Consider the following 26734-nt stretch of genomic DNA (forward strand, 5'->3'; position numbering starts at 1 on the left):
CCTTAGTGTTTCTACGCCCACCTTCTTTCCTAAAGTCAGTGACTTTGTTTGTTTGTTTGTTTGTTTTTTGGTAGAGTCTTGCTCTGTAACCCAGACTGGAGTACAGTGGCAGGATCTAAGCTCACTGCAACCTCTGCCTCCTGGGTTCAAGTGATTCTACTGCCTCAGCCTTCTGAGTAGCTGGGACTACAGGTGTGTACCACCATGCCCAGCTAATTTTTTGTATTTTTAGTAGAGATAGGGGTTTCACCATGTTGGCCAGGCTGCTCTCAAACTCCTGACCTCAAGAGATCCACCTGCCTCAGCCTCCCAAAGTGCTGGGATTACAGGCGTGAGCCACCCGTGCCCAGCCACAGTGATCTTTGGGCAGAGGCTACTGAAAATAACAAAATTAGGACTTCTCTCATTCAAGGATTCATACATTCATAAAATTTTAGAGCTGGAAAGACCTTAGAAAGCATCTGGTCCAACTCTTCTTTCCATATTACAAATGACAACACTGAGACCAAAAGAAAACCAAGCAACCTGCCATGGAGATGCTGCAGCCAGTTAGAAGCAGCACAGGCCTGGAATACAGGTCCCTGGATTTCAGTCTAGGGCTCTGGATCAATGACTGTCAATGACTTTCAAACCTTTTGTTTTTTAAGCTGCAATCCACATTAACAAACCTAGGAGACACGGAGACACACACACACACACACACACACACACACACACACACACACCCCCCAATATTTAAACCTTTTGATATTTTCTATTCTGCTCTATTCCATTTTATTTTTAAAAGATGTCAGTTACAACCCAGTAACTTTATTTTACAACTCACTGATAAAGCATGATCCATAGCTTGAAAAACACCATCCTAGAACACCCATTTTCAAAATCTGTGTATCTCAAATGAGAGAAAGCAAAGGTGGTGGAATTGGAGTCTGGGCACTGTGTACAACCACCACCTCTTCCCTAGACTGTAGGCCAAACAACTCGAGCAGAGCTGCTGGAAATGGTAGCATCTCAGCAAGAAAATTGCAGAAAGAAAAATGACTGAGAACTCTGCTTTAAGTGGAAATAGCCCACCTTGTCTTATCAGAAATTTCTAGAGGTCACAGACTCCACATGTATTGACTAAGCAAAGATATTTACATTCAGAAGAGGCTTTGTTTTGAGTTGTGAAATGTTGCTTTTTATCTACCTAAGAGTTGTGAGGATGAGCAAGGCTCTTTGGAGAATTTATCTAATTAAGCTTGATACTATTCTCACGAGAAAGGAAGAAGTCATGGTACTGGCAGGAGTGAGAGCGGGGCCAGGTGAAGTGAGGGAAGCATCTTGATTACTGAATGTTTCTTTCTGTGTAACATGGCTTTACTCCCCTCACCTTAATCCTGCCCCATCAGGTCTTGTCTTTATTTAAGATGTTGATATTGTATACATCATAGATTTTTTGCATTAATTTTTATTAAAATATTGCATTAAAATTATTTATTTTAATTATTAAAATTTTTAGCATTCCCTTAAATTTTGCACCTCATTGACCTCACTCTAGTCCTGGCCCAAAGAGATTCTGAAGTCAGCTACTAACTAGTGCACATTAAACAAGAAAGTATCGAAAACAGACTTTCTAAAGACTGCTTCTCTAATTACAATTTTACTAAGCACCATGACTAAAATAATCATCTTAACGTCCTACCAGCGATGTTTCAGAACTAGCAAACTCAATCATCATAAGACAAAGTTTGTGGAACATCTTTCATACCTCTGCGGTTAAAAATATTTCGAAGGCAATAAGGAGGGCACAAACCATAGTTCCGGTTCTTCCTAGAAAAGAAAAGAAGTTAGTTCAAGAACATACATGGTATAAAATTACACTCAGAAATATTCAAGGAGTGCATTTTAACTTGATTTTCTTTCTTTTTTTTGAGACAGGGTCTTGCTGTGTCACGCAGGCTGGAGTGCAGTGGCACAATCTTGGCTCATTGCAACCTCCACCTCACAGGTGAAAAATACGCAAATTACACTTACAGTAAAAATATCTTTCACCATCTCTCCACAAAAGGACACGATGAGGTTTTTACTAAATCTATAAGAAAGCAACAATTCATGTCTTTTATAATTTTTTTTGGATAATAGTAAAAAAGAAAAATTCCCAACTCATTTAGTACATTAATATAACTGATTCCAAAATTGCACAAATACAGTAGAGGAAAAGATATTTTTACACCAGTCTCACATATAAATGTAGATTTAAAAATATACATATATTTTCAAAGTGAATTCAGCAATGTAGAAACACCATGTATCAACACCAAGTGCCATTTCTCTTAAGGATGCAAGGATGTTTTTTCCAAGATGGCAGATTACAGGCTTTTAGCATGCCTCAGTCATTCGGAAATAGCAAGCAAGTACATAAAGACCAACTCTGTGAGCTTTAATTCAAGAAAGAAAATGGCAATTCCCCGGAATTATGAAGGACATCCCAGATCCTGGGGAGGACAATGCAGGCAAGCAGCCCTCAGGACAGCATTCGACTGATAAAAGTGAGTGAAGCCTCAGTATGTGGGAGAGGCAGACAGCATCCCTCTGTCTCACCTTTCCACTGGAGATCCACGCAACCCGGGCAGAGGAAGAGATTGTTTCTCCCAAGCCTTGGAGCTCATTTGAGGAGAGACTTGGAGACTTTGTGGGGGAAAGACATAGGGAAACGCTGCCGGCATTTTCCCAAACCTGGACTGGGAGCAGGACAACACTGGGGAAATCTTCCCTATCTGGCCCCACCCATCTTGTGCCCCCAATCCCCCTACCCCTAGGGCTGAGGGAGCTCAGATTAATGTGTACTCAGGCAATCAGCCCATTGCCTGGGGAAACAGAGAGCTCCTCCCAATAGACAAGGATCAAGTACATAGCCAGCGGCACTGCCAACAGCCAGCTCTTACCCATGGCGCCATCTACTGGCTTGTCGGTCAAACCACACACCCAATATAAAACCTGCCGACGGAAGTGCATGGGGCTACAGAAGCAAAGCCGAAAGACCCTACCCAGCATGCCCTACAGTCACACCCCCTAGGGAGCAGGGAAAGGGAAAGAAGAAAAAAATAACAATAATATTATAGGAAAGGAAAGAAAAAGAAGAAATCCTACCCAAACAAAAATAATTACACAAATTAGAAGTGCTAGCATCTCCAGATGAGAAGGACCCACGCAAGAATTCTGGCACCATGAGAAATCTGAATGTAGTGACACTACCAAAGGATCACACTAGCTCTCTGGCAATGTTTCCTACCAAAATGAAAACTCAGAAATGACAATAAGCAATTCAAAGCTTGGGTTGCAAGGAAGCTCAATGAGATTCAAGGTTGAAATCAACAAAAAGAAACTTCTACATCAATCCGGGAAATGAAGGAAGAGATAAACACTTAATAAGAAAGCAATCAGAACTTCTGGAACTAAAAAATTCACTTAAGGAATTTCAAAATACAACTGAAGGCTTTATCAATAGACTGGACAAAGTAGAAAACATAATTTCAGAGCTTGAAGACTGGTCTTTTGAACTAATCCAGTCAGACAAAAATAAAGAAAAAAGATTTTTTAAAAGTGAAGAAAGTCAGAAATATGAGATTATGTAAAGTGACCAAACCTACGAACTACTGGCATGCCCTAGAGAGAAAGAGAAAAAGAAAACAACCTGGAAAACATATTTGATGGAATAATTCAAGAAAATTTCTGGAATCTTGCTAGATAGACATCTAAGTACAAAAAAGCCAGGTGGCACCTGTGAGATACTATAAAAAATGAACATTACCAAGGCATATACTCACCAGACTGTCCAAGGTCACTGTCAAAGAAAAGCCCTAAAGGCACTGGAGAAAAAGGCCAGATCACATACAAAGGTAGCCCCATCAGGATAACAGCCAAATCCAACAGCACATCAAAAAGTTCCCAATCAAGTAAGCTTCATTCCAAGGATACAAGGTTCAGCATATGCAAACCAATAAATGTGATTCACCACACAAATAGAATTAAACAGAAACCACATGATCATCTCAATAGATGCAGAAAAAAAAGCTTTTGATAAAATTCAACATCTTTCTTGATAAAAAAAAAAAAACACTCAAGAAACTAGGAATCAAAGGAACATACTTCAAAATAGAGCCATGGGCCAGGTGCAGTGGCTCACATCTGTAATCCCGGCACTTTGGGAGGCCAAGGCAGGCAGATCACTTGAGGTCAGGAGTTCAAGACCAGCCTGGCCAACATAGCGAAACTCTGTCTTTACTAAAAATACAAATATTAGCTGGGCATGGTTGTGCACACCTGTAATCCCAGTGACTCAGAAGGCTGAGGCAGGAGAATCGCTTGAACCCAGGAGGCGGAGGTTGCAGTGACCGAGATTGCACCACTGCATTCCAGCCTGGGTGACAGAGCAAGGCTCCATCTCAAAAAACAAACAAAAAAACAGGCTGGGCGCGGTGGCTCATGCCTGTAATCCCAGCACTTTGGGAGGCTGAGGTAGGTGGATCACCTGAGGTCAGGAGTTCGAGAGCAGCCTGGCCAACTTGGTGAAACCCCATCTCTACTAAAAATATAAAAATTAGCTGGGCGTGGTGGCAGGCACTTGTAATCCCAGCTACTTGGGAGGCTGAGCCAGGAGAATCGCTTGAACCTGGGAGGTGGAGGTTGCAGTGAGCCAAGATTGCGCCATTGCACTCCAGCCTGGGCAACAAGAGCAAAACTCCATCTCAAAAAAAAAAAAAAAAAAAAAAAAAGAAATCATTTCCTTTTCAGCATCATGGATGCAGCTGGAAGTCATTATCCTGAGCAAATTAATGCAGGAACAAAAAACCAAATACCATATGTTGTCACTCATAAGTGAAAGCTAAACAATGGGTGCTCATGGACACCAAGGTGGCAATAATGGACCCTGGGGAGTTCTAGAGGGGGCACAGCAGAAAAGGGCACAGGGTGAAAAACTAACTATTGGGTCCTGTGCTCAGTACCTGGGTGATGCAATCAATCACACCCCAAACCTCAGCATCACACAATATTACCAATAAACCTGCATATGTACTTCCAAATCTAAAAGTTAAATTATACCAAAAATCTAAGCTCAAAAAGGAAAAAAAAAAAGTCTTTTGCCCATTAAAAAACAAATAATAAAAAATACAAGAATCATCCTATATCAGAAATCTATATTAATGCAATTTATCATATTCATTGATTAAAGAAAACACACCTTACAATTATCTCAATTAATGCAGGAAAAAGCATTCACTAAAATTCAGCCTGCACCTGTGACTTTAAAAATTAACAACAACTAGGAAACTTCCTTAACTCAACAAAGAGAATCTACCAAAATATCTACCAGGAACATCATATTAATGACATAATATTGACAGCATTTTCTTTAAAGCCTGGAATTAAACAAAAATGCCCTCTCTTCACTGCTTCCATTTAACAGTATACTGCAGAGCCTAACCAGTGTAGAAAGTCAGTGTAGTTAAGTAAATCTTTAGAATAACTCCTTAATCTAATGAGAGAATTCAGGAAGATTTCTAGATGCAGGCTCAACATAAACAAAAATTAATAGCTAAATCAAGGATGCAGGTTGAAATCTTTACAGTAATTACTAAAAATAGAAAAGGAGTATATGACTTCCAAGGTAATGACAGAGGGTGAGAAAGAAAGAATTATATTATTAAAATTCAATCGAACGAAAACAGAATGTCAGTAGGAAAATAGAAGAGTTAAATAAAATAGATGTACATAGAATGCTGTTCTCAACAAAGCATGATACATGTTCTTTTCAAATGTACAGAAAACATTTGACAATATCGACCAAATTCTGGGCCATTAAGCAGTCTAAACAAATTTCAAAGAACTAAAAAAGAAAAAAAATACATAGTATGTTCTGTGTCCACAACACAATATAATCAGAAATCAAAAATTTAAAGATAAGTACAAAATTCTCATATGTTTGGAAATAAGGAAGCATACTTCTACATAACTCATGGGTCAAAAAAAAAACAAGCACAAAGTTGGAAAATAGTTTGAACTAAGTAGAATAAAAACACTACAAATAAAAATTTATGGGACGAAGCTAAAGCAATTCTTAGAGGAAAACTTGTAGCCTTAAATGGTAAATAGAAAAGAGAGTGGTCGACACTCTAAGAATTATCCATGTCAAGAAGTCAGGAAAAGAACAAATTAACCCAAGGAGTACAGAAGAAAATTCTAAATATAATAGTAATTGATAAAATAAAAAATAAGTAAAAAATAGAGACCACCAATAAGGCCAAAAATTTGGTTCTTTTAAAAGACTAGTAAAATTGATAAATCCATGGTGAGACTAATCAAAAAAAAAAAGGGGAGAAGGCACCAAGAAAGCAATGTCAGGAATAAAAAAGGGAACACCTCTGCAGACACTAAAATGGTAAAATGATATTGTGAACAATTTGATGTCAAGACGTTTGCAAAGTTAGATTAAATGGACAAATGCTGGGAAAACTATAATCTACCAAAATGGGCAAAAGAAATAAAATTATAAAAACATTCTATATAGGGAATTGAGCCATAATTTAAAGACTTCTCTCCAGAGAAAACTCTAGGCCAATGTGCGTTCACTGGTGAATTTCACTTTACACTTAAGAAGGAAAAAAATCAGCATGCATAAATTTACCCAGAGAATAAAAACAGAGAAAATGAAATCTAACTCATTTTATGAAGCCAAGATTTGAAAAAACTATGAGAAAGGAAAATTATAACCAATCACCCAGATGATATGAATTTGAAAATCCTAAACAAAATATTAACAGACAGAATCTGGCAATTTAATAATAAAATAATTTAATAAGTATGTAACAAAATAATACAGCACAACTAAATTACATTTATTCCAGAAACATGTTGGTTTACCACTTAATCAATGTAATTAACCACATTTATTTATAGGATAAAGTAGAAAAATTATCATCTCAAAGATTCAGAAAAATCTTTAAGAATTCAACATCCATTCATGGTTTAAAAAAAAAACTCTTAGCAAGCTAAAGGAATTCCTTTTTTCTTTTTTTTGTTTCGTTTTTTGAGACAGAGTCTTACTCTGTCATCCAGGCTGGAGAGCAGTGGTGCGATCTTGGCTCACTGCAACCTCTGCCTCCTGGTTTCAAGTGATTCTCGTGCCTCAGCCGGAGTAGCTGGCATTACAGGCATGTGCCACCACACCTGGCAAATTTTTGTATTTTTTAGTAGAGACAGGGTTTCACCATGTTGCCTAGGCTGGTCTTAAACTCCTGGCCTCAAGTGAGTTTAAGGCCAGGAGTTTAAACTGCCCCCACTGGGCCTCCCAAAGTGCTGGGATTACAGGTGTAAGCCATGGTGCCCAGCCAAGGAATTTCTTAATCGATAAATGGTAACTAATACACACACACACACATACACACACACATACACACACACACACACACACACAGTCGTAAAGCAATTGGAGAGATGTTGAAAGCTTTTCCTTTGAGAATGGAACTGTATGTTGATGGCTGCTATTGCCACTTCTAATGCTACACTGTACTGAAGGTTCTAGCCAGTGCTAGGGGAGATAAATGACTGAAATGGAAAAAATACAATTTATTATTTTCATATGATGTAATCATGTACCATAAAATCCAAAAGAATCTATAGATATATTAGTAGAACTAATAAGTGAGTTTAGGCTGGGCACGGTGGCTCAGGCCTGCAGTCCTAGCACTTTGGGAGGCGGAGGCTGAGGCTGGCAGATAACTTGAGCGCAGGAGTTTGAGACCAACCTGGGCAACATAGCAAAACCCCATCTCTACAAAAAAATGAAAAAATTAGCTGGGCATGGTGGCACCTGCCTGCAGTGCTAGCTACTCAAGAGGCTGATATAGGAGGATCACCTGAGCCCAGGGAGGTTGAGGCTGTAGTGAGCCATGATCATGCCACTGCACTCCAGCCTGGATGACAGAATGAGACCCTACCTCAAAAAAAAAAAAAAAAAAGTGAGTTTAGGAAAGTTGCTAATTGCAAGATTAATAAATAAAATGAACTGCATTTAAAATGATAAAAAACATTTAGAAAATAAACATTTTAAAGGGATATCATTTAAATAACCACAAAAAAAAATCTAAGAATAAATCTCACCAAAAATATGTAAGCTTTCTATACAGAAAATGAGAAAGCACTGTAAAGAGAAATTGAAGAGGACCTAACTAAATGAGAGAATACCTCTGTTCATGGGTTGGATGAGTCAATATTGTAAAGATTCAATTCTCCCCAGTCTATAAATTCAATGCAATTCCAAATAAATTTCTATCCAGTGTGTGTAATTTGACTAGTTGATTCCCAAATTTATATGGAAATATAGATGACCTAAAATACCCAAACAATTGTGAAGAAAAAGAACAAGATGATGAGGACGTATTAGAAAGCTACAGTAAGATAGTTGTGCTATTGGCACACAGATGAAAAAATCAATGATCAGAATAGAAAGGTCAGAAACAGATTTATGTTCTTCAGGGTAGTAAAGAAATGAAAATCTTCTGAACCAGTGTGCTGGAATAACTGGATAGCCATACATGGGAAAAGATGAAATCTGATGCCTTCCTCACACCACACACATAAGTCAATTTTAAAAAGAATGAACCTTCTCAAAGAAAATATAGTAGTAAAGTGTCCTTTAAACTCAAGGAAAATTTTCTTAATCAGGACACAAAAACACAAACTTTATAAAGGGAAAGCATGATACATATGATAGTAATACAACTAAGAACTTCTGTTAACCAAAAGATACTCCTGAGAGACAGAAAAGGCAAATCACAGAGCAGAAAAGCTTTCTTGAAATACATTTGTGACCAATAACAGAATTGAAATCAGAATACATAAAAAACTCCTACAATCAGGAGAAAAAAGATGAATAATCCAGGAGAAAAATGGTTAAGAAAATTAAAAAGTTCCTTTACAAAAAAAGATATCCAAATACTTAATAATCTTTAAAAAAACTTCCTCAATCTTATTAATAATTATAGAAATGCAAATGATCACCACCATAAGATGCCATCACACAAACACCCAAAGGCTAAAGATAAAAATACTCAGAATTGCAAGTATTGGGGAAGATATGGAATGCCTGAAGTCTACAATACCAGTGCAGTAAAAATTGGTACAACTGTTTTAGAAAACAGGTGACATTATCAAGTAAAGTTCAAGATTCATTACCCTAAGACAGAACAATTTTAGTCTGAGGTATACACTCAGCAAAAATGTGGCCACATGTGCAACAAGAAACGTGTATTTTTAAAAGCAGTATTATTGGGCTAGGCATGGTGGCTCATGCCTGTAATCCCAGCACTTTGGGAGGCAGAGGCAGGCACATCACTTGAGGTCAGGAATTTGAGACCAGCCTGGACAACATGGCAAAACTCCATCTCTACTAAAAATACAAAATTAGCTGGGTGTGGTGGTGGATGCCTGTAATCCCAGATACTCTGGAGGCTCAGGCACGAGAATTGCTTGAACCCAGGAGGTGGAGGTTGCAATGAACTGAGATCATGTCACTGCACTCCAGCCTGGGTGACAGAGTGAGACCTTATCTCAAAACAAAAAACAAAAAACATAATTTATCACAATAAAAATTGGAAACAACCCAAATGTAATAGAAAAAAAAAGAGATTCCCTTTTCAGTCACAATTTGTGTAGGAATGAATTTTTGAAAAGATGTGCAAAGACATGATGAAAAAAAGTATAAAATATTATTAAAGAATGAACAAGATGATTCACATGTACAACTCAATATCACAAAGTTGTCAGTTCTCTCAAGTTAATCTATAAATTCAATGTAGTTCCAATAAAAATCCTAAAAGTGTTTTATTATGGCACTTCACAAAATGATTTTGAAATTGAATGTAATAATAAAGTTCCAAGAACAGCAAGACAATTGTGCCTTTATCAAACCACATTACAAAGCTACAATAATTACAAAAGTGTGGTAGAGAGAACTTAGGAACCGTTTTGAATATTTATAGACACTTGGTATATTACTGAGAGGGACTACAAATTAACGGAGAACAAAATAGCATGCAATTGATGGTGTTAGGACAATTGGCTATCTATATGAAAAAAACACTCCCCCCAACTTCCAATTAGATTAAAGACCCAAATATTGAAAATGGAACTTGAATATTTTTGAAGAAATGTGGAATATCTTTACTATATCAGTGTAGGGGTGAATTTCATAAACATGACAGAAAAGCATGAAATACATACACACACATAGAAAAACAAATTTTACTATATTCAAAATTACAAACTTCTCTCCCGGCATGATGGCTCATGCCTGTAATCCCAGCACTTTGGGAAGCTGAGGTGGGTGGATCACTTGAGCCCAGGAGTTCGAGACCAGTCTGGGCAACACAGTGAGACCCTGTCTCTATAAAAAATACAAAAATTAGCCAGGCATGGTGATGCTCACCTGTAGTCCCACTTACTCAGAGGGGCTGAGATGGGAGGATCACTTGAGCCTCGGGAGGTTCAGGCTGCAGTGAGCCGAGATCATGCCACTGCACTCCAGCCTGAGTGACAGACAGAGCGAGATCACGTCTCAAAACAAAACAAAAATTTACAAACTTTTGTACAACAAAATAAATCACAATCAAATTTAAAAGGCAACGTGGGGAGAATATAATTACAATACTAAGAAAAATTGGCATTCAGATTCTTTAAAGAACTCCTATAAATCAATATAAACTATTTTTACTATCATGATACTACTGGTAACCTGCAGGCAGCAACCAACCAGAAGACAGCAAGACTAATATGAATAAACACAAAAAAAAGAGGCTGTTCTTGTACATACCAGCCGAATATTAGCCCTCTAAACAACCTTTAACAAAATCAACAAAATATTATGTGAACACAGAATAATGTAAACCCCCTCTCAGCAAAAAAGAAAAAAAGTAAAATTTGAAATGAATGTTTTCCTTCAAGCAAGGAATTAGCATTAGTTAATAGAAAACTGATGCTGACTTCTTTAATAATAACATTTTAGGTTGGGCAATGTGAAATGGCCATTTTTAAAACACAAGATGGTTAAAAACTGGCAATTTCAAATGATTCAACCTCTATATTGTTAACTATGGTATTGTAAATTGCAGTTTATATACAATATTCCAATCTGTAGAGCTAAACACAGAACCTGTATATTAACTAATATACAGCTAAGCACAGAAACTGTATATTAACTAATGGGCTTGAAACTAGTCAATAAGACTAAAACTTGATTTTACTGAATTATATGTCAGTTTATGGTGTTATGTTTTCCTGGAATTTGATATAAAAATTGATTTGGAGCCCACTAAAAATGTAATTATTTATGTTTGTCAAAATTTGTGAAATATGCTTAGATGATTATTTAAAGCCTAAACCTGAATGAGAGAAAATCTAACTAAACTTAAATTGGTTGGATTTACAAACGGCTTTTTTTCCCCATTTTAACCCCACCAATGTCAACTTCTTCATATCATTACACTATAAAAATTCCAGTATAATTTTTGAAATAGCATCTCTGTTGGCTCCCTTAATCTAAAAGGTTCTCACAAAGTTTAAGAACAACTTTAAATATTACTGGAACAAAAACAGACATGTAGACCAATGGAAGAGAATAGAAAGCCCAGAAAAAAATCCATGCATTTATAAACTCAGCTGATGTTCAACAAACGTGCCAAGAATCCAAGATGTGGAAAGGACAGTCTCTTCAATAAACGATACTGGGGAAACTGAATATCCACTTGCAGAAGAATGAAATTGCAATCTATCTCACCCAATATACAAAAATCAACTCAAAGTAAATGCTTAACTGTGAAAAGTGAAATTGGAAAACTACTAGAAGAAAACATAGGTGAAAATCTTCTTGACATTGGTCTGGGCCAAGATATTTTTGGATATGACTGAAAAGCATAGGCAACAAAAGAAAAAGTAGACAAATGATACTGCATCAAACTAAAATGCTTTTGCACAGCAAAGGAAACATTTATAGAGTAAAGAGAGAACCTACAGAATGGGAGAAATATCTACAAAGCATACATTCGATAATAGGTTAACAGATTTTTTAAAAAAGGAACTCAGACAACACAATAGCAAGAGAACAAGTTACTTCTCTAGAAAATGGCCAAGGAACCTGAAAAGATATTTCCCAACAGAAGACACACAAATGGCCAAGAGGTATAATGAGAAAATGCTAAACATCATTAATCATCAGGGAAAAGCAAATTAAAACCACAATGAGATATCCTCACACCTGTTAGGATGGTCATTAACAAAAAGACAAAAGAAGAGTTGGTGAGGATGAAGAGAAAAGGGAACCCCCTTGTACACTGTTGGTGTGAATGTAAATTAGTAGTTATTATAGAAAACAGCACTGAGATTCCTCAAAAAACCAAAAATAGAACTACCATATGATTTGGAGATTCTACTTCTGGGTATATATCCAAAGGAAATGAAATCTGCACTCCCGTGTTCACTGCAGCATTATTCGTAATACCCAAGCTCCGCCTTAGAGGATATCCTGTCACTTGAGATAATATGGATGAACCTGGAGAACATTATGCTAAGTGAAATAAGCCAAGCATAGAAAGACAAATACTGCATGTCTCGCTTATTTGTGGAATCTAAAAAAGTCAAATTCATAGCAGAGAGTAGAATGGTGGTTACCAGGGGCTGGGGGGACAAAACTGGTGGGATTGTGAAGATGTTGGTTTTTACTTTATTATTATTGTTATTTTTTTAGATGGAGTTTTGTTCTTGTTGCTCAGGCTGAGATCGCAATGGTGCGATCTCAGCTCACCGCAACCTCTACCTCCCAGGTTCAAGCGATTCTTCTGCCTCAGCCTCCGAGTAGCTGGGATTACAGGTGCATGCCACCACACCCGGCTAATGTTTTGTATTTTTAGTACAGATGGGGCTTCACCATGTGATCCACCTGCCTCAGCCTCCCAAAGTGCTGGGATTACAGGTGTGAGCCACTGTGCCCAGCCTGAGATGTTGATTAAAGGATGCAAAATTTCAGTTAGACAGGAAGAATAAGTTCAGGAAATTTATTGTACAACATAGTGACCACAGTTAATAATAATTTATACTTGAAAATTGCTGAGACAGTAGATTTTAAATGTTCTCACACAAAAATATGTGGAGTAATGCATATGTTAATTAGCTTGATTTAGCCATTTCACAATGTTTACGTATATCAAAACATCATGTTGTACATCATGTTGTACACCATAAATATATTGATTTTTTATTTGTTAATTTAAAAATAAAAAAGATTAGCCTTAAATAAAATAAAAGTACTCTGATATTCTAAAATTAAAGACTGTTTGTATTTTGAGAGATATAAACTGGCAAAGCAAAAATAAAGAAATCCAAATACTAGGAAAACAAGGGAAAATATGCTCAACCTTCCTTAGTTCTTTTTTCCTACTTTCTTCCCTTCCTTACCCTCTCCCTATCTCCTACGCTTCCTCCTCTCCTCTTTCCTTTCTCCTTTCCTTCTTTCAGTCTCGGAGCTAATATTTTAAAATGCTAACAATTATTAATACATATTAATAGCAATACGTATCTTGTTCTTGTACTTTACCTATATTTACATGTCTTTAGAAAGGGAAAAATAAAAAGGAAAATGTTATTACCTTTGCCTCCTTTACAGTGAATCGCTATGATGTTTTCAAGATCTTGAGCCATCCACTCATTTACTTCCTTGGTGAAAACCACCATCTCACTGATTTCAAGTTGAAGATTTTTAGTTAAAATATTTTCAAAAAACCAAGCCCAATATATTTAGCCCTCTTCTGATAGTCAACTTAGCATAAAACTTACTGTAGAGTGGGGACATTATGATCATCAATCATGATTCTACTGACCCTATTATGGAAGTACTTAGGATCATAAGCTCTTTCACCTAAAATAAATAATATGTATGTCATATCTCTACAGGGAATAACATGATAAATGATGAAGTTATGAATAAGTTAACATATCTTATTAGAATTCCTTCTCTATCTCCAAAAAGAGCTTTCCAAGTTGCTCCTGCCGCTCTAAAATAAACGCAAGCGTTTCAAAAACGTAAGGATGGTAGTGGTTTATCCATCTCATGTAACCTAAACTCAACTTATTTTTGTTTAATAGGTATAATTTTTAACTTTCTAGCAGACTATTCATTATATTATTGCAGGGTAGTTAGAAACCACACAAGAGGCAAATGTAGCTGACCAAAATGTTTTCCCCCTGAAAATGTCTATTGAGTATACAGGTAGAGGAAGAAATCAAGAGAGACAGGGTATTAAACTGGGTTACAACCTATTTTCTACAGAGTTTTTTGCTTTTTTCCCATCTAGAGCCTTGCTCTCATCACATGCCACTGCTGATGGGTCAGAAGACTCATTTGTTAAATTGTCTGTGTCCTCATAACACAATCTGGCAGGAAAAGCAGAAAGATTTTCCTAAACCTAATATCGCTAGAACAGATCTTCCCTAAAATGGTTTGCTTCCACTCCAGCCTCACTGCTCCTGCCAAAGCCACATCCTTCATAGGGTACTTTGTGCTGCTGCGCTAACTCCTTCTACTAAATGGGGCCAGTCCAAGATAGGGATTTTTAAATTCATTCCTTGCCACCACCAAATACTTATGATTAAATGCAATCTAAAAAACAAAATCATCTTCTTATGTGCAGTAATGTTTTCTATCTACAGTAGCAAAATATAGAGTAATGTACATACTGCATAGATTGTAGACTCGATAGTGGTTTGGATGTTTCTTATCTAGAAACCGCGCAACTTCCTAAAAAAGACAAACACATATCTTACATATTTACATGGCACCAACATAAGCTATTTCCTAGGGTGAACCAAAAATGGTTATTACTTTCATTAATTTGTCTCTCACTAGCATCTTCTAGGGGAGATTCAGGGAATAAGAGGGTATGCAAATTTCAAGTTCTAATCCACTGTGATTTTTCAAATAGTCCACAAAGTGTGTTTGGCTACTCAGATGAGTCTCTATTGTAAATACACACTGTTTAAAGCTATCAGATAAGTAAATTAGCTGGTTAACTAATTTTAAGTAATTTGTTCTAAATCATTAATTCACAGTTAATATGGTTCTTGTTTAAATCTAATTCATATTGGTTCTTATTTAATTCTGAATAGATACATCTTTAGAGAGTGATCTGCATATTATAGTCTATCTAAGCACTATGTAAACAAATGAATGCAAAAAGTATATAGTATGATTGTGTGTATGTGTGATAGAAAAAGATAAACATATCAAATTTTAAATAACTGGTAACAATATGGAGACTTTTTTGGCTCATTTGTTCTCTTCATTTTTTTAAATGAAGATATATGTGTACCTATAAGTGTGTATATATATATATGTATATATGTATAACCTTTAAAATGAAAAACAAATAGTAGTTATTATTTAAAATACAATCAATACCACTATAAGAATCCAACTTTCAGTAAATATATCTTTCTGAAACATACACACACACGTACATATCTCTGTGCAACAACAAAAATGACACAAAATTTCAAAACTGATTAGTATGGTACCCTCAGAGCAATGTTTACTGGCTTAATATTGAGAAAAATAAAATGAAGGTATCAAAGTCATCCATTTATTAAACTGGCTATCTCTGTTAGGAGGAAATAATAAGTCAAAAAGATGAACACTGAATCTGCATAGTGAGGGAGGCAAGGATAAATAGTTTTATATACTTCAGAATTCATGGAATTTCTTATATAAAATCCATACGGGTTTAGAAATCACATATAAAAACCATAAATATCTATGAGAAATTTAAGCAAATTTTAATCAATTCTTTGGATGAGGAAGAACTAAAGGTGTTGAATCAACGGAAGATCAATAGGCTTAGGTTTGACTTCATAAAAATCTGAAATTTCTGCTTAAAAATGCTATTAATGAATAACAGGGGAAACGATTTTTCAGAAAAATTGACTGAATGGGGACTATGCCTAGTATGATAAATTAATAATTCATTAACAACAACTTAAATATTACTCACCTTACAGATAAATGGGACAAGGACATAAACAATCCGTAAAAGAGAAAATCTAACTGATTAACAACCTAGGTAAACATTCAGTGTCACCAATAACGAAGTCAAAACAACAATGAAATGCCATTTGCACCCATGAAATTAGCCCTTTCTCTTTTAATGAGAAAATCCAATGCTGGCAAAATAAGGCATGAAATTTAAAACTTTGATTTATTGTTGATACAAGAATACAAATGCTCTTGGATTTGGCAATATATATTAAGAACCCTAAAAATATTCATACTCTTAGCTAGGTAATTTCACTCCTAGCAATCTATACAGAAAAAGCCTTATGCGCAAAGATGTCTGTTGCTGTATTATTGATTATAGTGACACTTAAATGTCCAACATTAGAGGTTAATCATAGCACTAATGAAATATCATGCAACCATTAGAATACTGTCCTGTCCTTCATATTTTATTTTATTTATTTTATTTTATTTTATTTTGAGATGGAGTTTCACTCTTGTTGCCCAGGCTGGAGTGCAATGGTGCGATATCAGCTCACTGAAACCTCTGCCTCTCAGGTTCAAGCAATTCTCCAGCCTCAGCCTTCTGAGTAGCTGGGATTACAGGTGCCTGCCACCACGCCTGGATAATTTTTTGTATTTTTAGTAGAGACGGGGTTTCACCATGCTGGCCAGGCTGGTTTTGAACTCCTGACCTCAGGTGATCCACCCTCCTTGGCCTCCCAAAGTGCTGGAATTACAGGTGTGAGCCACCGCGCCCATCCCTGTCCTTCATTCTCTCAACAAGTAAGTATCTCACACTGGTAATTTATGTGCAGCCTTCCTTAGTATACATATATAGAAAAACAGTCAATATTTGCTTTTTCATGGGAAAACAAATATACCTGGACAGTTAAGCTTTAGGGATTTTTCCAAATCCACTTCCTAGTTTTCTCAATGTCTAAAAAATGATATATATATGTATATATATATATATTTTTATAATTTTTATAATCATATATATATATATAGCAACTCAACATTTAGATGATTTACTGCTATGTTTTCTGATCTAAGTAGTTTACCAAAGACTCCAAGTACCTCTTATCCAAATTAGGTGAAAAAGGACATAAAGAATCTAGAAAAAAATTCAACTCTGCCAAGAATCTACATTTTTCTGGTCACAATCTGTCACCAGATGGACAGTTTCTGTTTTCAGCCAGAATAAAGCACATTCAATTCTACCAAGAACAGAAATTAAAAGATGGCTAAGAAGATTGTAGGAATGTAGGTAATTATATACCTGATTTTTCTCAATAGCTCAGCCTTTGCATGGGCTTACTAAGTTTATAATTTCTGAAACTCTTCCTTGTGATGCAAAAGTAGAAAATGCTGTCTCCTCTTTGAAAGCCTCTTGCAACAACCTCCACCTTCGGGTTTTCCTAAATCTACCACACTCTTCTCTCTGCCTATCTTAGCACATTCCTCGATTTGGAGGCAAAGGTATACCTTCCGTACTTGCATGAGGTGGTAGCAGTGGCCAAACTTGTTGATGCTTCCACCATAGTGCTTGTTTCTCCACTAACTCTATGGGTCCTGCATCTCTAAAGTTTTTGCTACTTCAAGGCAGCATCTGACATTTCTCCACTAGCAAATTTACCACTTATGAAATTGTAATGTCTGCTTTGCTTATTCGCTGTTGTTCAAAATGTAACCCTGCAACTTTATTCACTTTTAAGAATAAAGGGGAATCACATGACTGTTTAGCATCCTCTCAGGAGTTAAGTATGCCTGGATTTGAATCTTCTCCCTTTTAGTCAACCTTGATTTAATATACTTTGTAGATGCTTCTCAAATGTGACAGAGACACTCCCAGTGCAGGACATGCTGTTATCACTGAACATGCAATCACTGAAGGGCTCCATGGCCTGATTCCCAGCCTGCCCAGGTAGCTGAACTAGTAGCTTAGGTTTGGGGCTGCACTCTGGCAAAGATTAAAGACTAAATATTAATATGGATGGTAGATTTGCTTTTTGGGTGGTTTATGATTTGTGGAATTTATTAAAACACATGATTACCTCCTTTTGGGATACTCTGATTAAAAATGGTAAAGGAATCAATGACTTATTAGTACTTTGTCAATGCCCCAAGGAGATTAACAGTTGAGATAACAGTTTAATAACTGATAGAAACCGAGAGTCTAGAGATCACCCCAGAAAAAAATAGTAATGTCTTTGTTTTGATTTACATGCCAAAATTTTTTGGCTTTTTAAAAACACCCCAGCTAATATTAAGTGTTGCCAAATTTATATTAGTCACCACCAAATCTACTAAAAGAAAATGGGCTCAATTTAGACATGTTATAATTAACTCACAGTTATTAACTTAACTTGCTTTAAAAAGCAATATTAGCAATCGAGATGTTTTCCCCATAAAGATGGAATTTGGAAATTTGGGGATGGCTGCCCTCAAGTGCCATGACCATCCAGTGGACCCTGGTCACATTACTCCGTGACTGTGCCCATTAGGAGCGACAGAAAGTACTTTCCACCTCAAATAAATAGTTTGAAACAATTTTCAAAATTGGCCAAGGGAGTGGTAGAGTCATGTCTTAGCCGTAAACAGCATAACCTGGGTGAGATGTGGTTCAGACCCTTCTCTTCAAGGTCTTTAGGTATTTACAAATGTATTTTTATACAATTGCTGAAGTCTTGAGTCTCTGACTATATAGTAGTTATTTCTTGTGAACTATCTGCATGTATAAAAATGCTTCCCTGCCTGAGAATAAGGTGGAATAATTCCATCAATGGTCTCAATTCTTCAACTTTTCCTGAATCCAAGCCCTCACATTTCACCTCATAGTGCCCTTTCCCTCTAATTTTGTGTTCCATTATGTGAGTTGATTTGGTCACTGGGATGCCACAAAGGAGAAGCTTGCAAAAGCATTTGTAAGATTCCACTCTAGCTCTTTCCTTTTGCCATTACCTTGAAACATACCCATCATATTCATCCTGATGGAGGATGAAGATGAGTTGAGCAGATAGGAGTTACCCAAGACACCTAAGCTAAGGTAATTGTAGACCAGCTGATAAAGACATTTCAAGGAAAGAAAACTACATATCCCTCATGAACACAGATGAAAAGTTCTAAATAAAATATTAGCAAATAGAATCTAGTGATATATAAGAAAGATAATACATTAAGACCAAAAGGAGTTTATTCCAAAAATAAAAAAGGTTGGTTTAACGTTTGAAAATCTCATTAATGGAATAACAGAAAAACATTTTGATTATCTTGATAGATGCAGAAAAAATATCTGATATATTCAACACCAATTCATGATTCAAAACTTTTAGCGAACTAGAAATAAAATGGACTGTCTTAATCTAGTAAAGAATGACTACAAAAGCCTATAGCAAACATCATTTCAAATAGTGAAGCATGAAATTCTTTCCACCTGGGTTTGGGAACAGGGCAAGGCTGCCTCCTCTTACCATTTCTATTCAATATTACTGTGAAAGTCCTAGATAATTCAATAAAGAAAGAAAAAAGTATAAAAAGTGGGAAGAAAGTGGTAACTTTATATGATTGTATACATTTTAAAAATCCCAGGGAATCTACACATTCATTATTAAAATGAATATGTGAATTTATGAAGGATGCTAGATGTAAAGTCAACATACAAGGCCAGGAGTGGTGGCTCACACCTGTAATCCCAGCACTTTGGGAGGCTGAGGTGGGAGGGTTGCTTGAATCCAGGAGTTCAAGACCAGCTTGGGTCAGTGAGACCAGAGAGACTCCTTCTCTACAAAAATTAATTTAAAAAATTAGCCAAGTATGGTGATGCCTGCTTGTAGTCCCAGCTACGTGGGAGACTGAGGTGGGAGAAATGCTTGAGCCCAGGTGCCACTGCACTCCAGCCTGTGGTGACAGAGCAAGGCCCTGTCTTAAGACAAACAAACAAAAGTCAATATACAAAAATTAGTTATGTTCCTACATACCAATAGCAAATATTTAGAAAATGAAGATCTTCAAATATCATTTAAAATAGCACAAAAACTTAACTACATAGAAATAAAACTAACAAAACGTGTAAAACCTGTACACTACAAAACATTGCTAAAAGAAATCAAATAAGACATCTGTAGAGAGATGTATTATGTTCATGAGTTGAAAATCTCAATATTTTTAGATGTCACTTCTCTCCAAATTAAGCTAGGTAGTCAATGCCCAAGTCAAAATGCTAACAGGGTGTGGGGGTGTGTTTGTGTGGGTTTGAGTGTGTGTGTGTGTGTGTGTGTGTATGTAAATTGCCAAGATGATTCTAAAATTTATATGGAAATTCAAGAAATCTAGAAGAGCCAAGATAGTTTTTAAACAAAGAAGTACAAAGTTGGAGGACTTATACACAAGTTCTCAAGAGTCACTATAAAGCCATAATAATTAAAACTATGGTCTGGACTTAAGTATAGACAGTCATAATGAAAGGACAAAAAGCCCAGAAACAGACCTATACATATATGTTCACTTTATTTGCAATAAACGCACCTCTGCAATTCATTGGGGGAAATCATGCTCTTTACAATAAATGGTACAGGAGGAATTGACAGCTATGTGAAAAACATGAAACTTGATACTTTATATCTTTACAACAATTAATTGGAGGTCAGTCATAGACCAATATATTGATAGAGGTGTTGGTTACATGCATATATACTTAGGTATAATATCATCAAGATATATACTTCATTAGTGCAACCTACCATATGTGTTATGCCTCAATAAAAATGTGGTTACAGATGCATGCATATATAATGTATACCTACATCAGGGCATATGTATATATAGATAATTTACTTCAACTTTTATTTTAGGTTCAGGGGTACATGTGGAGGATGTGCAGGTGTGTTACACAGGTAAATGTGTGCCATGGTGGTTTGCGGCACAGATCATCCCATCCCTAGGTATTAAGCCCAGCATCCATTAGCTATTCTTCCTGATGCTCTCCTTCCTCCATCCCCTCCCTCCCAACAGGCCCCAGTGTGTGTTGTTCCCCATCGTGTGCCCATGTGTTCTCACTGTCAGCTCCCACATATAAGTGAGAACATGCGGTGTTTGGTTTTCTGTTCCAGTGTTAGTTTGCTGAGGATATCAGCTTCCAGCTCCATCTATGTCCCTGCAAAGGATGTAATCTTGTTCCTTTTTATGGCTGCACAGTTTTCCATGGTATTTATGTACCACATTTTCTTTTTTTGTTGTTTTTTTTTAAGTGTTAAATAATCTTTATTTGATATTACACATAAACCACACAAAATGCCTTTGAATAAGTAAAAGGAACCATCTTAAATACAGGGAATTCTAATTGCGCTGGCATAGTTAAGGCCAAAAATACAAAGTAGACATTGCTACCTTATCTTCAACCCTTGCCTTTAAGAGGCAAATAAGCACAAAATACAGGTGAATCTTGCTTGGTTCTGAGACAGTGAAGAATTTCCCCAGTATTTAAATATATTCACACAACCAGTCATATAAATCTAAATATAAACCAATATAAATATAAATATAAAACCAATCTTCAATAAGTTTTAAGATGGTATCACCATCTTTGTGAAAAGTTGAACATTATTAACAAAGTCTAATCATATCTTTAGAAGGAGTAAACAGTGATAGCATTCACTGAATTGGAATTACTATTGATATTCAAAAACCAAACTTATTCATTTAACCACAAGCCAGTCTTAGTTTTAAATCAGGACTGCCCAACAAAATATTCTGACAGTCATTCATAATCTGAATTCTGGTGTATGAGATCTATTAAATTATGGTACACATAAAAAAGTCATGAGACATTTCTGTTTTGTAATATAAGGTATAAGGCAGTGGCCAATTATTACTCACTAGTAGCTTTTTTGAGATAAGCTATCAAGTCTGCCCTTTCTGCATTGTTCTTAATGCCAGCAAAGATCATTTTTGTTCCAGGAATGTACTTCCTGGAATTCTCAAAATACTCCATTAGTGTATCCTCTCCCCAGGTGATGCCTTTGTTCTTATCGGTCTCTATGTAAGATAATCCAATGGCCTGACCTGTCTTCCACCCGAAGAGACCATGGAGATTAGGCCCAGTCTTGTGCTTGCCTCCCTGTTCCACGGTGTGGTACTGGGCACACTTCTGAACAAAAATTTTCTTGCCTTTCTCAACATCACCCATATTTAATTTTCTCTTTCATCACTGGCACTACAAAGGTTCCCGCTCAGAAGCCAGACGTCCCGCTGTATGTACCATATTTTCTTTATCCAATCTATCATTGACTGGCATTTAGGTTGATTCCATGTCTTTGCTATTGTGAATACTGCTGCAATGAACATATGTGTGCATGCATGTATCTTCATAAGACAATGATTTATATTCCTTTGGGTATATACCCCATAATGGGATTGCTGGGTCTGATGGTATTTCTGCCTCTAGGTCTTTGAGGAATTGCCACACTGTCTTCCACATGGGTTGAACTAATTTTCACACCCACCGACAGAGTAAAAGCATTCCTTTTTCTCTGCAACCTTCCCAGCATCTGTTATTTTTTGGCTTTTTAATAATAGCCATTCTGACTGGCATGAGATGGTATCTCATTGCGGTTTTGTTTGCATTTCTTTAATGATCAGTGATGTTGAGGTTTTTTTTCATATTTTTGTTGACTGCATGCATGTCTCTTTTGGGAAGGGTCTGTTCAGATCCTTTGCCCACTTTTTAATGGGGTTGTTTTTTTCTTGTAAATTTAAGTTCCTCATAGACTCTGAATGAGGTATTACCAGTGAAGGCTGAGAAACAGCAAAGATGGCAGCCAGCTCCCTCCTTTGGAAGCTCCCTCCCAGGGGGATACTGACCTGTCGCCAGCCCGCACATATCTGCAGGAGGTGGCTGGAGACCCCTGTTGGGCGTTCTCACCCAGTCAGGAGGCATGGGATCAGGGACCCATCCAAAGAAGCAGTCTGGTTGCTTTGGGGTAGAGCAGGTGTGCTGCATTGTGGGGGATCCTTCCTCCTCCGGACCACCTGTATTCTCCAAAGCCAGCAGGTTGGAGCGGCTGAGTTGACCAAACTGCAGAGATGGCAGCTGCCCCTCCCGCCAGGAGCTGCATTTCAGGGAGAGATCAAAGCTCTGTCCATAGAACCGTTGCTGGAGTGGTTAAAGCCCCCGCAGGGATTCCTGCCCAGTGAGGAGGAATGGATTGGGGTCCTGCTTAAAGAAGCAGTCTGGTCATGATCTGGCAAGCCAGCTGTGCTGTGTTGTGGGGAACTCTTCCTTGTCCAGACTGTCTGTATTCTCCATAGCTGGCAGGCTGGAGTGGCTGAGTCTATGAACCACAGTGATGCCGGCTGCCTCTCCCCACCTCCCCCGGGAACTCAGACCCATCTGAGATGGATTCCAACCTGCTGCTGTTGGCAGGCTAGGATTCCAAGCCAGTGGGTCTTAACTTGTGAGGTGCCATGGAAATGGGGCCTGCAAAATGATGCTGCCTGGCTCCCTGGATTCAGCCTCCTTCCCAGAGATACGTATGGACAGATTTCCCACTGTGCTGAAGATCCCCGGGGCCAGAGTGTGTAAAACTCCTGGGTTTCTGTGTGTGCCTGAGCAGCTGATGTGCCCAGACTCCATACAGGTCTGTGTATCAGACCCACAGCCCTGGTGGCATGGGCTCACAAGGGGATCTCTTGATCCATGGCTTGCAAAGATCCATGAGAGAAGCATGGTTTCCTGGGCAGGACTGCACACTCACTGCTTCCCTTGGCTGGGAGTGGGGATTCCTTTGGCTCCATGCCGCCCCCGGCTGGGCCGTCACACCCTCTGCCTGCTTGTCTTCATTCTCCATTGGTCGACCTGTTCATCCAGTCAGTCCCAATGTAAGAACCTGGTTATCTCAGTTGAAGGTGGGGAATTCCCTCGCCCCTTTTCATTCTTTGTGAGCGCTGCAGACTGCAGCTGCTTCTAATTGGCCATCTTGCATCACTCTAAACATTTCTTTTTTAGCCGTAGTTCTTAATTCCTATAGCCCTTGGTTTATCACCAGTTTCCTGATAAAATAATCCATCCACGTTCTCCAGTCACGGGATGATGACTCAGGCCAGGGATCCAGGACATTTTCTGGGAAGTAGCTGAACTTGCAGAACTGTCCTGTTCGGAACTGAGCTAACTCACTGCAGAGAGGTACTCCTTCCACCTCTCGGCAACTGATGCCAGCCCTCGATAGTTACATTTTTATTGAGGTATAATAAGTATTGTAAATTACATAAAATTAAACAATGATCCTTTCAGCTGGCATTTCACAGTAAACAGCATTATATGCTTGAAATTAATTTAGTCATCCACAGAGCCTAAAGCAATATGCCCTGACTATAATTTAGGATCTCAACCTAAGAATACACATTTTGGGTTACAGCATCCCCATCTTTCTTCCCTATGGTAGACTATCAAAAACAGCCATAATTTTTATAATTCCTTCCATCAGGAGTTGGAGTTTATTTTCTACTCCTTGAATCTAGACTGGTAGTGTAATTTGCACTGTCCAATAAAATGGGGTAGAATTAATATATAATTTTGAGCCTGGGCCTGAAGAGGATTTGCATTGTTTTGTTGCCGCTCCTGGGACTCTTGCCTCTGCCATCATGTGAACAGGCCTGAAGTAGCCTACTGGAGAATGAGAGACCACCTGGGGCCATTCAGCCAAGTCAGGTAATTTTCTTTCCTTTCATTTAAAAAATCTGTTTCCTTCATTCTTTAAAAATATTTTTAATTGACACATAATACTTGTTCATATTTATAAGGTAGAGATGGATATCTCAATACTTGTATACAATGTGTAATGATCAAATCAGGATAATCAGCATAACTATCACCTCAAATATTTATCATTCTTTGTGTTGGGAACACTCAACATCCTCTCTATTTAAAAAATACAATAAATTATTGTTAACTGTAGTCACCCTACAGCACTACAGAACACCAGAACTTATTCCTATCTGTAAGCTTAAATCTGATATTTCTTTGTTGATTTTCTGTCTAGATGATCTGTCCAGTGGTAAGAGTGGGGTGTTAAAGGCCCCAACTGTTACTGCATTGGAGTCTATCTTTCCCTTTAGACCTAAAAATATTTGCCTTGTTTATCTGAGTGCTGTAGTGTTGGGTACATATATATTTACAATTCTTATATCTTATTGCTAAGTTGATCTCTTTATTATTATAAAATGACCTTCTTTGTCTCTTCATACAGTTTGACTTAAAGTCTGTTTTTATCTGATAAGTATGGCTACCTCTGCTCGCTTTTGGTTTCTGTTTGCCTGAAATATTTTCTTCTATCCCTTCACTTCCAGTCTGTATGAACCTTTACAAGTGAAGTTAGTTTCTTGTAGGCAGCATACAGTTGGGTCTTTTTTTTTTTTTTTTTTTTTTTTTAATCTTGGCAGCCAACTCTATATCCTTTAATTGAGAATTTGATCTGTTTACATTACATTCAAGGTTACTATTAATAGATGAGGCTTTATCCTGTCATTTTGTTCATTTTTTTCTGGTTGTTTTGTGTATCCTTTGTTCTTTTCTTCACCTATTTTTTTTTTAATCTTTGTGGTTTGGTCATTTTCTGTAGTGACAAAGTTTGATTCCTTTCTCTTTCTCATGTGTATATCTGCACTACCAGTGAGTTTTATACTTTCGTGTGTTTTGACAATGGTAATCATCCTCTTGCTTCCAGATGTAGAACCACCTTAAGCACTCCTTGTAAGGTCAGTCTAGTGGGAATGAATTTCTTCAGTTTTTGCTTATCTAGGAAATACTTTATTTCTCCCTCATTTCTAGGGGATAGCTCTACTAGGTATAGTATTCTTGGTTGAGTTTTTTTTTTCCTTCAGTACTTTGAATATATCATCCCATCTTATTGTCTACTAACCTGTAAAGTTTCCACTGGGAAATCCACTGTTAATCAAATGGAGTTTCCCTTATATGTGACGTGATGCTTTTTTCTTGCTGTTTTTAACATTTCCTTTTTTTTTTTAATTTTTTTGGATACAGTCTCGCTCTGTCACCCAGGCTGCAGTGCAGTGGTGTGATCTTGGCCCACTGCAACCTCCACCTCCTGGGTTTAAGCAATTCTCATGATTCAGCCTCCCAACTAACTGGAACTACAGGTTCACACCACCACACCCAGCTAATTTTTTTGTATTATTAGTAGAAATGCGGTTTCTTCATGTTGGCCATGCTCGCCTTGAACTCCTGGCCTCAAGTGATCCACCCGCCTCAGCCTCCCAAAGTGCTGGGATTACAGGTGTGAGCCACCACACCTGACGAATATTCCCTCTTTTTGACTTTTGACAGTTTGACTACTATGCACCACAGAGAAGACCTTTTTGGGTTGAATCTATTTGAGAACCTTTGAGCTTCCTAGATTTTGGCCATATCTCTCCCATGTCTGTTTTTAAAGCTCTTGATTGTATTTTTTTTTTTTTTTTTGAGACAGGGTATCACTCTGCCACCCAGGCTGGAGTGCAGTGGCACAATCTTGGCTCACTGCAACCTCCACCTCCTGGATTCAAGCAATTCTCGTGTCTCAGCCTCCCAAGTAGCTTGGATGGCAGGCATGCACCACCAAACCCAAATAATTTTTGTATTTTTTAGAGACAGGATTTTGC

General features: G+C 37.4%; 2 protein-coding genes across 2 annotated transcripts in view; both read right to left on the reverse strand.

Annotated features, from left to right (window-relative positions):
• Positions 1–26734, reverse strand: part of TPTE2 (transmembrane phosphoinositide 3-phosphatase and tensin homolog 2) — a 137680-nt gene that overhangs the window by 13425 nt on the left and 97521 nt on the right. Inside the window, 4 exon segments of the mRNA XM_063650542.1 lie at positions 1751–1812; positions 13680–13768; positions 13867–13948; positions 14767–14827. Of these exon segments, the coding sequence (XP_063506612.1) occupies positions 1751–1812; positions 13680–13768; positions 13867–13948; positions 14767–14827 (294 nt within the window).
• Positions 21841–22372, reverse strand: LOC129011861 (cytochrome c-like). Its single transcript, XM_054447177.1, has one exon. It carries the CDS (start codon positions 22263–22265, stop codon positions 21948–21950), a length of 318 nt encoding a protein of 105 aa, XP_054303152.1. The 5' UTR covers positions 22266–22372; the 3' UTR covers positions 21841–21947.

The sequence above is a fragment of the Pongo pygmaeus genome, chromosome 14 (assembly GCF_028885625.2).
Source record: "Pongo pygmaeus isolate AG05252 chromosome 14, NHGRI_mPonPyg2-v2.0_pri, whole genome shotgun sequence".
In the NCBI taxonomy this organism is placed as follows: domain Eukaryota; kingdom Metazoa; phylum Chordata; class Mammalia; order Primates; family Hominidae; genus Pongo; species Pongo pygmaeus.